The sequence below is a fragment of the Pholcus phalangioides genome, unplaced genomic scaffold (assembly GCF_987345545.1).
Source record: "Pholcus phalangioides strain wild (caught in Gottingen) unplaced genomic scaffold, Ppha-v1.0 ptg000008l_1, whole genome shotgun sequence".
Taxonomy (NCBI): Eukaryota; Metazoa; Arthropoda; class Arachnida; order Araneae; family Pholcidae; genus Pholcus; species Pholcus phalangioides.
In genome coordinates this window covers 8,581,955-8,595,591 of record NW_028301601.1, presented here as the reverse complement: position 1 = coordinate 8,595,591, position 13,637 = coordinate 8,581,955, and the positions used below count along the sequence as shown (strand labels likewise).

The following is a 13,637-nucleotide window of genomic DNA, read 5'->3' as shown; positions in this document are numbered from 1 at the left end:
CTTTTTTTAGCTTAATATTAAAGTGATGCAGACTCTACCACGAAGTTGGGTGGAAGGGGTCTCGGCAACGGTATAGGTACGGCGGCAGAGTTCTAGCGTTCGGTGTTCTGTGTAGTGTTCAACGGACGCTGCTACCAAAGTGCGGACTAAGACGCCTAGAGCAGTGTTTCTCAACCGCCGATCCGGGACATCAGTCGTACTAGGTCGCAAGTATATGAATCTATACTTGCGGCCTAGTACCACTCTAGGCCACATTCCACAAAGCATTTCCACACAAATAAGTAATTGGTTTATTTCGCCACTACGGAAACTATTATTAGAATTTTTCAGTCTAAAAATCAAACAAAGGTAAAGATGAAAAACCTTCCTATAATTCCAGGACAAAAGCTTCCGGCTGCAACCGTAAATTATAGGAATTTGGAGGATCCCTCTTCCCCCATTGCACTGAAAATCACTCGTTTTGTTGCAAGGCACCGAAGAAGGGAAACATGCGTCTCTGGTCACAACGCCATATTTTTAATTGAATTTTTTTTTCTTTTTGCAATTTTGAGTAATCTTCGTCATGAGACCCGAACAATACAACGGGGGGGGGGGGGGGGAATTCCCATACTCTTGGTCCCTCTTCCCTGGAAAGTATTCTACTGCTTCAGGGCTCTCTGTTGACAACCAGATGACCCTGTTGTTTGCGTGTTCACTATTTGCCATTATATAGGCACCACAGAAAATGTCCTGAAAACAATAATGCTATGAGAAAACTCGGTATCTGTAGAATTCTTTAGAGACTGGAAAAACATCTGTGGTACTCGCCAGTGACCAAGCCGCGTAACTTCAAAGGGGAATAATTATGAGTGATTGGGAATTTTTACGGGCAATAGAAAACCCACCTTCGACCATTGGACCCGCTATCTATTATGACTAGCGGTGATGACCACTAGACTCTAGCAGTCCTACTAGTAGTCGGTCATCAAGGTGCACATAACTACTGGGTGATAACTCGAATACTGTTTTCTTTGCAAAAACACAGTGAATTACGTTAAGAAAGTTTTCCGTTCCGATTTTTTTCCAGTGTCGTATTTTTCAATTTTGTTCGAATGATAGGTTCACAAAATCTAAATTTTTGTTTAAAAATAGAGAAAAGTTTTCAAATTTTGGAGTAGAAAAATCGCGTGCTCAAGGTTTTGAATTTTATTAAGTTACACAATTTAATACAAGTCCCCTATCGTGAATATACCGAAAAGAGTGTTTCGCCCAAAATTGAACAATTTTCTGCTTTTCAGCAGAATTAGCATTTTTTAATGGTGAGTAACAATATACACATTTTTTTTTATATCATTTAATAGCTGGAATTTTGTTTCTAGTTAAGATTAAATACAAAATTTGATCGTAAAATATATTTTACACTAAATTATTAAAGTGCTAATTAATAAGTGTTGCGTCGATGTCAGCACAAATAAATTTAATTGCCCACTATGAATGGAAAACTTTTGAAAGCTTTGTATCACGCAAACTATAGGAATTATTCTATAAAACTGAATGTTAAAACGTTTCGATTGATTTGCGATGAATTGCATTTTCTAATGAGGCAAAGGCGCCGAAATGAGAAACCATTGAGGAGGCTGAAAATTTCCGTCTGTCCCGTATATACGGGCCAAGCCCTTATGCAAGAGAGGGAGTGGTGCGTTGCATTCTATATTCATTAGTTATTAGGGGGCTGCCCCCCCACTCGTAAAATTTATTGGAGCGCTCAAACATGGTCTCAGTACCCAAGTTCCGGCGCCTATGCAATTAGGATGTTTACTGCAGTTGCTGATGAAACGCTTCGTTTATGTTTTGACTTCTGCACGTTAATACAGTACCAAAAAGAAGAAATAAAATTTACATCAGTCCGTAAGATAATAATGGATACAATTCATTAAAATAATTTTAATTAATTAAGATCGTTTAAATTGATTGATCAATTAATTAAATAGCTTAAATTAATAATTAACAAATAATTAAAAGGGTTTAATTAATTAATGGCATAAAGTAGGTTTTAAATAATTAATCGCATAAAGGAGTTTTAAATAATTAATCAAATAATTATCTCATAGCTAAAAGATATATAATTGGTTGTTAATTAATTATTATCTTATGAACGAGTAAACTCTTCCACAGACCGGGCCATAGACTCATATAAATTTGATTCACCGGGCCGCGGTTCCAAAAAGGTTGAGAACCACTGGCCTAGAGAAGGGAGCCGGACACACCGTTCCACATCTGAACAAAACAAAACAGGTTTTCCAGCTCAAAGTGACGTCTAATCCACAGATTCACAAACTTTTCTGTTCCATCGCCCCTTCATCAGAATTTTTTTTTCTCTCACCGCTCCCAACTCAAACAAGTCCGTAGAATCCAATGTTATAACTGCAACTTCTATCGCCCCCCTGGACCATTCCATCGCCCACTTTGGGAAACACTGACTTTGGAATCGCTGTTCCCCCTATCCAGCATTTTTAACTATTAGACCGGTCTAATCGTTAAAAATGCCGGATAGGGCAACAGCGATTGGTTACAGTGACGTCACAATTCTCAAAGATGGTGGATGAGTAAGCCTGTGGTGCAAGGAGCTCTATATATTAATAGTGATGTGAATTTTGCGGCCTTTAATAATATTTATAGGCATCTTTCCTAAAGAGTGGAGCTTCAGCCAGCAGGCTCGGGAATCAATCTTATATATTTCTCTACTTTGTATCCACCGAAAAATTTATTAGAAATATGCGAAGGGATCCGTGTGTAAAAACCCTGCCATCGAGAAGCGGGACGGATGCTAGAGGTGCTGTTGTACTGGGCAGTTGAACGGGAGTGAAATACATGGGCCGCTTATTCCATTTCGACTTTGTCTTGCTTATCAATTTTTACATGTGATACGTCCCATGACTTATTAAACGGTTTAACGGACAGAGTGTTCCCGAAGCTACGGGTTCTTGTCGGGCACCATTCAGCCGATACTTTAACCAGCCTCCGTACACAGATTTTCTAGTGTTAAAATAACAAAACAGAAGGTCGATTCTCATGCTTCAAGGATAAGTACATCCCTTCCATTTTTGTGTGAGTCATGCACACAGATAAAACGAGGTCCACAAAAGCATGGTCGGTCGTTCAGTGAGTATTGTCTGTGTGGATGCGTTTGTCAGGGCCGTCCTAAGAGCATCGTGGGCCCGTGGGCCAAGTGGTTTTTCCTGAGACCCTACCTGGTAAATTCTAGTAAATTTTAATCAGATCTCGTTTTTATGAGGCCCCCCTCTACTCGTGAGGCTCCAGGGCCGTGCTCGGGTGGACCCATGCGTTAAGACGGGACTGGCGTTTGTTATTGAGGTGCAAGACTCTAATATTTTATTTATAATATAACATATCTATAAATTTATAGAATTTCTATAAAAGACTGTTAAGCAGTTAAAGTCGAAATTAATTAAACGTATTCAATTTTGGTGTCCATTGCAACTGCACCCTTTGAACCCACCTGGCCCTGACTAAGGAATGGGAGAAAGATCCTGAGAAATATACAGTAATATAATGATTTTGGTCATGTATGATCAAAATCATTGTATTACAGTGATTAAATCCGTGATGAAAGTGCTCTCTATAATGTTACAAGACCAAGTATAGTTCGGTTCGTTATTTTCCTAGCATCGACCTTCTGCTCCATGCCACCGTTATTGCCGTGAATTTGAACTGGAGATTCGATAAATTTTGAAGTTTTCCAATCGAAAAGTTACACAAACGTGAAAATAATCATGTTGAAAGATAATGCTATAAGGTAATAGAAACTTACTTTTGACAGCCCAGGGCTCCATGGTTTTAATCCCGCGTATCCATCTGAGAAGAGCGAAAGTGCAGTCGCTGGAAAGCTCGATTTCGGATCCGAGGGACATGAAAAGTGGCATCATGTGCCTCAGACCCTTGGACATCATCGAACGCATTCTGTCCCTGGTGGAAACGAGTGATTGCACCATGGCAGCTTCGGCGTCGATCATTGTCGTTGGAGGCTGCGACGTTGTCAGCGTCGAGTGGTCAGGAACACCATCCGTATCTGATGTCGGAACGGGTAGAGAACCATTTGATTTAGAATGAGAAATGCCACGAGAGGGTTGGATAGAAACCGTTGAACTTGAACCCGATGGCTCTTGTGTGACTGGATTCACAGTTGTGATCAACGATTTCTGTGGTTTAGCGACCTGGACTGGCGATGGAAGCACGATGTTCCCACTCTTCCTTTGGATAGTACTGATATCCGTCTCCGATGTCTCGAGTTTATTCTTTGTGACCACGCTGGAAGCGCTCCTGACACTCTCCTCTTCGAGCAATTCGTCTTTTGGAGCTGTTGAAGGGTTATTATTAACTACTACACCGGAAAGCGAAAGCTTTTTCTTGGGTTTCGAATCGTTGACGGTTCGGTATGTTTTGGTTGACGTCTCGACGTTCCGTCTTGTGGTAATGGCCTGCCTCTCGGTGGTCCTCGAAGGACTCGTGACTGACGAAGTCTTACGGATATTCCCTCGAATACTTGAAAACGAATCGGAAATGGTGTTTGGATTTCTCGAATACGGACTCACAGTCGTAGGAGCCTCAACGGGTTGAGTTTGTGTCGAAAGCTCATTAGGGAAGAAAGTGAATGCTGGCATATATGTGAGTTTCTTTTTCACCACTTTGTCATCGAATTGCACAGGTCGCGGCTTTGCGTGTAAGTGATTACTGTCACTGGTATTATTCCTCCTCCCGAAGAGCGCGTTGGCTAATTTTAGGACGCTATATGCACTGGAATGGTTGCTGAGTGATGAAATTACTTTCAAACCACCGGATGTCGTTACGACCGGACGCCAGTCGTCTTTCTTGGTGACGATTTCTGATACTGGGACTTGAGTGGTCGTGGTGCCGATATCCAATGTAGTCAATTCAACAGAAGAGATACTGTCTGTCTTCTCTTGTGATGTAGAACTGCCGGTGTTGGTGGTCCAACTCTTTTTAGGATTTTTGAGGACGTCCAAATAGGCACTGTCAGGACTCGTTGATTGCCGATTGGGGGCTTTTGACCGATTCGGTAAACGGTAGAATGCTCGGAATCTTTGTTCATGGATAGGTTTTGGGACTCTGTAAGTGCCACTCGAGTGTTTCTGTTCTTTGTGTACTGAATTGGATTTAACGTGAGAGGGTGACGTATAAGAAATGTCTGGCTTTGGGGTCGAAGTCGCAGAATAGCTACGTTGAGAGCCGAGATGGTCGTTATCTTCCGTGAGCTCAACTTTGTCCGTCTTTGCACTCGTCTCAACGTTTGAAGAGTTTCTAGGCCACTGTGGGGAGTTCCTCGTTGGCGATATCACTGTCCTCACGGGCACCGCTTTATCAGATACTATTCCATTATTTTCGGAATTGAAATCCCAAAAGTGTTTTACTTCGAAAGAGCCACTCGGAGCGACCGTCGTCGCAGATTTAAAAGTGTCGATTCGTGGTGATTCGGTACTGGCCGGTTTCCGGGTCGTTGGTTCAAAAAGCAGACGAGCTCCCGTACTCGCATGGGGCCTCACAGTGACTAAAATAGGTGGTCTGTGAGTTCCTCTCCTGTAACTTACATCTTCCGACTCTCTACTCGATTCGGCGGATTCCTGTGACTCGAGTTGATGGTCACTCGTTTCTATTGAAGTCTCTTGTGATTCAGGTCGCTTAGTTATTGGTCTGTTCAGCTCTTGGAGAAGGCGTATGGAATGATCACCCCTTATGATTTCTTTCGATACGATATGATGTTGAAAATGTGGTCTCGGCTTCACCGTGTTACCACTCCCGATTGCCATATCGGGTCTGCGTATGTATGGCCGAGGTGTCGTTGAAGTAGTGTATAATGTTCCGTGATCTGTGTAAACTGGAGGTCTACCTGGTGGTGTCCTCCATTCATTATTTAATGGTGGACGGCCAGAATTCTTTGGATGTAATTGTCTCGTAGGAGGCGGTATTCGTTCCACCACTCTCTCATGAGCAGGAGGTGGTATTCGTTGCACCCCTCTCTCGTGGGGAGACTGTGATGAAGGCGTCGCTCTCATTGGTTGTTGTCTCCCATTATTCACATTCCGATGAAATACGGGAGGTCTAGTTGTATGAATGAAATGCTGCGTTGGTGGTTTTCGATCCTGTTGCCCACGGAATCGGCCACTTGAACCTTGGGGTTTTGCGATAAACCTTGCATTTCCGAAATGGTCTTTCGTCATGGACGAAGCATAAGGAACCTTCATGGGTTCTGACACTTCCATGGGTGGGACGTTCAGTGGGTACATTGATGAGTCATGTACGTATGAGAACTGATCAGAAGGAAAGTCACTCATGAAATGGTGAGATTGACTGCCGAATCCAAAGCCAGGATTGGGTATATGTCCTCCCCACGTTTTATTCGTCAAATGAGATTGGAAGACGATGTCTTCTGGGCTTCTGAACTTGTCCGGGTGTGGATAATGGATATGGTACATCTTCAGATTGTAATTCGAACCTTGTTGGGTATTTAGATGCGGCCTTCTTTTTCTGGAGCCCAACAGTGACGGCGACATTCCCATCTGCATCTTCTCAGGCAATGGTTCTCTGAAATGGAAGTCCTGCAGTGGGAACGTTTGACTATTCAGGATAGCGGCAGCACCCATCGAATCGAAATTACCGAACATTCTCGCATTATCGGATCGCGCATTAGCTGGAATCACTCGCTGCGAATAGTCTTCATTTGAGCTGATGATCTCAGACGAGGTAAAATTCCTTGCTATCACTTCATTTCTACTCAGAATCACGATCAGCATCCACGTTATCGTTAACATAGACATTTCCATCACCGTCTTCATCCTCTCGTGATTATTGAAATAATTCATCTTTGATAGTCTCTATTTTTGTGATTTCCCCAGGAAGCTATACGATCACCATCATCACTATTTCAGCCTATTACCGTTCCGGTATGTCCCGATGAATTCAAAATTCTTCAAATAGACCTGGATTAGAAGAAAAAAAAAGGTATCACGTCATGTGATTGAGGTGACGCGAAACTAATGAGAACATTGAAACTGATTGGTTTTGTTAGAATGAATACGTATTCATACTAACAAATTCATTTTGTTAGTATGAATTCTATTGTACATACAGGCGTATTATATGTATATAGTTTTGAATAATTTTTTTTTGTACTTTCCCCTGTTTTGTGTTTGCTCAATTTATGCTAGATGTGTTAAGCATTTGATCTATACACCCTGTTTTTGTATTTTTGCATTTCTTCATTGTTTTTGCATTTTTGCATTTCTTCATTGTTTTTGTATTTTTGCATTTCTTCATTGTTTTTGTATTTTTGCATTTCTTCATTGTTTTTGTATTTTTACATTTCTTCATTGTTTTTGTATTTTTGCATTTCTTCATTGTTTTTGTATTTTTGCATTTCTTCATTGTTTTTGTATTTTTGCATTTCTTCATGTTTTTTTGTATTTTTGCATTTCTTCATTGTTTTTATTTTTTTTTCATTTTTTATTCTGTAGTATTTTTATATATGTAAATACAAAAGAGATAGGATTTGTCATTTACGTCATTAGCTAAGATGAATTTTTACCTCCTTTAACCTTCAAGCGGCACTGGCGAGATATCTCACCTTCTTAAAGGTCTCTTATTTTAGCATTGACAAGCAAAGATATTTTGTGAAATTTATTTCTCAATCGAAACACCTTTTTTCTATAAACAACACCTATTGAACAGCATTCTGTTGTTTATTAAATTATTCTATTTTTTTATGGGAGTTTTTTGAATGAGGTGTTCTTATATGGAGTTTTAAGTTGAAAAAGCAAAAAAAGAAAATAGAAAATTCGTTTCGAAATTGCAATTCGAATTGCAATTACAATTCCATTCGAAATTGTCCTTGCATCGTTTTTTTTCCTATATGTGTGTGTCTAGTGTAGTGAAGCCTAATGTATGCTTAGCAAAAAAAAAAAAAAACTTGAGAATCGCTGATCTGAACGTACGTCAGCACTCATCCATGCCAAAGTTCAGCTGAGGCTTATTGTCTTGTCCTCAGCGGCATGACTGCATCAAAATACTGTGAGGAAACATCACATTAAGGCATCCGGACGACCGACGCACGACGTGATCCCTAGGATTAAAGCCAAGAATAACAGATGAAGAAGAGACATACATCATCATCATGTTTATCGCCGGACACGAAAGCTTTTCTCTTGGCTCCTACTAGGCCGTCTTACATCAGCACATCGAGCTTTGACCGGGGATCTCCGGCCACTTCGCGAAATGACCGGCAAAAGTCCTAATCATTTCTGCAATTTGAACTTTGGCCAAAACTATCGGCCAATTCGCGAAGTGGCCGCACTCCGGGCTTTGGCAGTAACATACACACTACGTAATGACTGTGTCTTGATAGAAAGGTTTGGTTTCGGTTTACATGGGACGGTAATCGGTATTAAATAATATTCACGAGGGATTGATAGTCCTCGCTAAAGCGAACTATCCATCATTCTCAGTTGACGCGCTATACAATGCGTTGAAATGCGGTGAAAAAGCTAAATACGTTACGCATTTATAGTAAAAAGAAATAAAATAAGAAGCAAGAGGTAATAAGAAAGGCAGAACACAAGCCATTAAAAAGAAAAGGATTAAAAACAGGCTCGAATATAAAAGAAAGAAGCTCTCAAAAAGAACAAAAACAAAAACAAAAATAACCGGCTCGAAGTTAATAACGTTATTATTATAATTTTATAATAGCAGGAGGGAAAAAATTGAAGTCGATTCTTAGGTGCTCTCTGAAAATACAACTAATTACGTAAGTGGGAGTTTTAAACGTCAAGAAGAAGATGATTCATAGTTTCTAAGCAAATGAGAATATGGTTTAATGAAAAGTAGGGTTCAATACGCATGCTATCTAGCTTTGTGGCTTAGAAATATGGAAAATAAACAGCTTTTGTTGGTAAACGAGTCTATTTGCGGAACCGGAACCAAACATATGAAAGGAATTTGGGAACAAAATAAAAGCATTTAAAAAACCAAAAATATTAGGGTTCGTATTTGTGCTTCATCGATCGATCTAAAGAAATTCAATAAATTTGAATATCAATGCATTCATTTCCCCATTGCCCTTTCCCAAACGCATCTTATTTGAAGCATCTTTATCCAACACATAGGTTGCACACTGCCTTAATTAATAACATTATTGCGGCCAAAAGTAATTCAATCCTTTCAGACCCCCAGTATTCATTTTTTTTTAATTTTCAGGTGATGTTTTTTGAAGTTTTTATACTCAAAAAATGCAAGGAAATGCAGTGAAAAGCTGAATAAAGATTTAATGACATAAATGTCTTCAAATCTTTATTTTGTAATGTTATTTTTCCTTCAAATTTTCAACTTTTTTGTCAAGAAATGATTCACTTCGTAAGAATTTTTTTCAGCGAAAATGATGCAAATTATGTTCATCTACACATGCAAATTTTTTTAAAGAGTTTTATTGCTAAATTTTATGTAATAAATCACACTTTTTCCGGATGTACTTTCCCCTGGAAGCCATCTTAAAAACCCTCTGAGAGTTCGACTTTAAGTGGCGAAAGCCCCAAAAGTTCATATTCTTCTAACTCAAAACTTACAGAACGCTTTAAGTCAGGTCTTAACTCCCTGAGGTCAAAAGAAAAAAAAATCTACAGTTAAAAAAAAGCAACCCCACACATTTGCGCAAGCAGGGTCTGAAAGGGTTAAAACTTGGATCAAAATGTTTTGTGTCTTTTACCACGAAGGAATATCTCGTCTCGTGATTCTCGAATTCAAATGGTAAGTTTTGCTTCCAGTGTGATACAATCATCTATTGCTGGTCTTTCAAGTGCGGCCCGAAATAGTTCTTTTAAAATGTCCGAAAAACTCAAAATGTTTAATTTTACGATTTTCCGAAATTCAATTCCCGCTCCACTCTCAAGTAAAAAAATTGTCTTATTTCGTGAAACCATTCTCTTCCCTGACATTCAAAATAATTATAAATTGTTTAACTCATTATTCTAAGAGTATATTAATGCAAATGCACCTATATACGTACACCATTAATCGATCATAACCAATTAACGTAAATAGACTTATAGTCATATCATCAATCAATATTTAATTGCTAAAGAATTATCATTGATGTCAATTTATGGTCGAATAGAACCGCAACTGAGGATGCCATAAGTTTTTTGATGAAATATTTCTAAATAATTTGAGATAAATATTGAACATAATCGTTTCTATGTCTTCCCTTGCATTAATTGGATTGTTATCTGTAGCTTGGTGCATTTAAATAAATAATTTCTCTTTCCATTCAATTTAGTGACGAATTATGAATTGATTAATTATCAAAAGTTGGACAATGCATATGTTATAGGAAAAAAAACTGAGATAATTATTGTCTTTTAATAATTAAAAAAATATTTTTGATCATATTCATTTCCATTTGAATTATATAACAAAAGGAAAAAGCAAGAATCATAAATTTTATTTTTCTGTGACAGAAGTTTGATATCATTAAACGGCTTCAAACATTTTCTTCCGCTTTATGAATAGATACTTATCTACACTCTTTTATTCACGAATAACTATCAGTATTTGCATATTGTTTTGATATACTTGAACTGCAACTAATTTTATGAACGTTCATTGTTTTGTTCTCTATTGTTTTTTTTCCTCCATTCACTGCTTAACTCATTAATTTATTTACTTATTTATTTATTTGTTTAATTAATTTAACTTAATTTAATTATAAAGTTACGTTCTATTTTTAGTTTCCATCTTATTTTTTTTTAAGATAATCAAAAAATAATAATAGAATATTTGATTCATATTCATTTGACGTATCTGATTCGATGACATATAATTAGGGCTGGGAATCGATTACAATTTTTAACTAATTAATCAAAGTATTTTAATCGATTAATCGAATTTTAATCGAATATTTTTGGTGACCATATAATGTTAATAGATGCCATAAATAATGTATATTTCATTCATTTCACTCGCCTATTCGGTAGATGTAAACAAATATAGGAATAGGTTAAGAAATTGAGGCTACCCGCCTCAAGCAATTTAATATGCTGAACATAATTGCGATAACCTGTAATTTCTTCATTTGGATCTAGTCGTTTTTTTAAAAAAAAATCGGTTATTTTTAGTTATTATTCACAGATTTCGAAACTACTTTCGATTACACTGTCGCTCTTGTTTTTTTAGAAACCTCTTTCGGGTGGTACTTGTGAGGAGATGAACTTATGCTTCCAAGAATACAAAAAAACTAATGTTCACAATGAAGATAATGAATTTTGGTCGTCTTTTAAAACTTCCATCAAACTCAATTTGAAACTGAAATCATCAGTTTTCGTTGAATCTAATTTGATCAAACTATTGATTCAAATATTTTTAAATATGGGTCATTTATCCACTTATCCAAAATGTTCCGCATTAATCATGATTTATAAGACATCTGATCGGTTTTCTTCAAAAAAAATCAAGTCAATTCACAAACTTTTAACAACAATTTTAATCGAATTGATCAATTCGATTAACTCAACTAAAATTTTAAACTGCGATTAACAATTGATCGATTAATCGATTAATCGGACCAGCCGTACTTACAATAACGAAAAAGTAAAGTTGAATTGAATCTTTCTAAAATATTAAGATTTTAGTTGAAAAGAAATAAAGTTTTTAAAAGGTTTATAGATTTTGGCAAAATGTTGTATGCATTTTAGGCTTTTCTATCTAATGTATGTATATGCCGCCGCTGATGACAGTATGATCAAAAGCGGGCATGAGTCGTCATATCAAACATGCAAAGGACCGTACTCTCTTCACTGGCATAGTCAATCACCGGAAAAAAAATATGTATATGATAAAGATTTTTTCTTATCGCATATTTGTATTTATAATTATAAAGATTATTTGTATTTATGGATTTCAATTGTTTCGTATGCAATTTCACAGCAATCTTTATTTCGTGTGCAAATACGTAGTAAATGATTTAAAGAAACTTATATTTTAATAAAATTGTATACTCAATCAAAATACATATCCTGTGGTAGTGTCTAAATTTAAAGTAAATACCATTCTGTAAGTAATTATAAATGATTTTTTTTCCAATCTCTGTCAATATATCACATTTCTCCAGTGTTAAATTCAACAGAATAATACAGTATATTATACTTAACTGGATCAGTTAACAATTGAGCACATCGAATAGAAATTTATTTATAAAAAGTTTACACTTTTTACTCGAAATTATATTGTTATAAATTGTTCAGCAATTCATTACATTTTACTCTAAATTCTCAATTACATCTCATTTACAGTTGCATCTTCATCATTTAAATTGAAATATAATAATAAATAGGTAATAATAAATAGTGCAATAAATGTATAATTCATTTAATGCACTTTAGGTATTAAATATCAAAAAATAATTAATATTTTTATAATATTTCTATTCCAATATAAATAATTAAAAATTAAGAAGGAAATTAAAATTGGTTTAATTTTTTAAATTTACTTAATTTGTTTCTTTCGATTTTTTAACTTGATTATTTGATAAATTTATAAAAAAATTCGCAAAATTTCGTTTTTTTAGCACTAAATTACGAAAATAATTAGTGTCCATATGAATTTTAGTTAATTCACATAAAAATAGTTTTTATAAAAGTACATATTTTCTCAAAATAATGTTTTTACTGTAAATGCAGAAATAATTAAACTCACCCTATCGATGCGATGAATAACGGCACCAAAAAAAAAACAACAACAATTATTTCAACGGATTATTCCTCGTGACACTCAAACAAACAACACGAACGCCTCAAATCAACACTAGGAGCTCCAACACCGTTAAGACAATCGTCGTCTCTCGATAGAGCGCTCTACCGTTTGTGGAAGATTTCGGCATTTTTCGACGCACTAATCGGTGTGTGCGGCTTTCCTTTCTGGTCTTGTAACCTAGTTTCTGTGAAAATGCTGAGCAGAAGAAATCCTACGTTAGGGAAAAAGAATAAGTTCTGTGGAAGAAGAGTTCACCATTTAGAGGTGAGTAAAAAGAAAAAGCATAGACATAAGAGATTACATCACGTCGAAGTTCAGGAGAGCGTGGAGAATAACACTACGGACTTCTCGGTGTGTTTCTTTCTATCTCACCCTTAGGGTTTTCGGTTCGAAACTCACCTTCTTTTTCCATTGCATTTATTTTCTCATCATCATCTGATTTATTCACACATCTACTGACAGGATCTTTTGTTTCCAATTTGTTTATTTTTCCCCCAGTATAGAAAGTCAATAATAACGATAATTTCACGCTCTTGTGTTTTCTTTAATAATGTCCATGCTTATAATCTCCGCTAGTTTCGGTTTCGTGCAGATCGCGATTTGTTTCTTGATTTCTGATACTGATTAACGATCTGTGTACACTGAGAAAACAGATTGTCATCGTCTATAGAAGATACGGTGCTCATCTTTATTTGTGAAATAAGTTATGGTGTGTTTATGTAATTTGTGGTAGCATCACTTTCCTTGTTTTGGATCCAGATTGGAATTGAAGATAAAGTTTTGCACACAGCAGGGGATCGAAGTATTTTCTAAGCTTTTCTAGAACG

At 36.7% G+C, this 13,637-nt stretch overlaps 1 protein-coding gene across 1 annotated transcript in view; it reads right to left on the bottom strand.

Annotated features, from left to right (window-relative positions):
* The window catches only part of LOC149083604 (uncharacterized), a 112,194-nt gene extending 99,170 nt beyond the window's left edge, over nt 1–13,024 (bottom strand). The window contains exons 1-2 of the mRNA XM_089234106.1: nt 12,754–13,024; nt 3,812–6,995 (exon numbers count right to left, since the gene is read on the bottom strand). Of these exons, the coding sequence (XP_089090232.1) occupies nt 3,812–6,878 (3,067 nt within the window). The 5' untranslated portion in view covers nt 6,879–6,995; nt 12,754–13,024. The remainder of the gene's footprint in view (nt 1–3,811; nt 6,996–12,753) is intronic.
* Nucleotides 13,025–13,637: the final 613 nt, after the last annotated feature.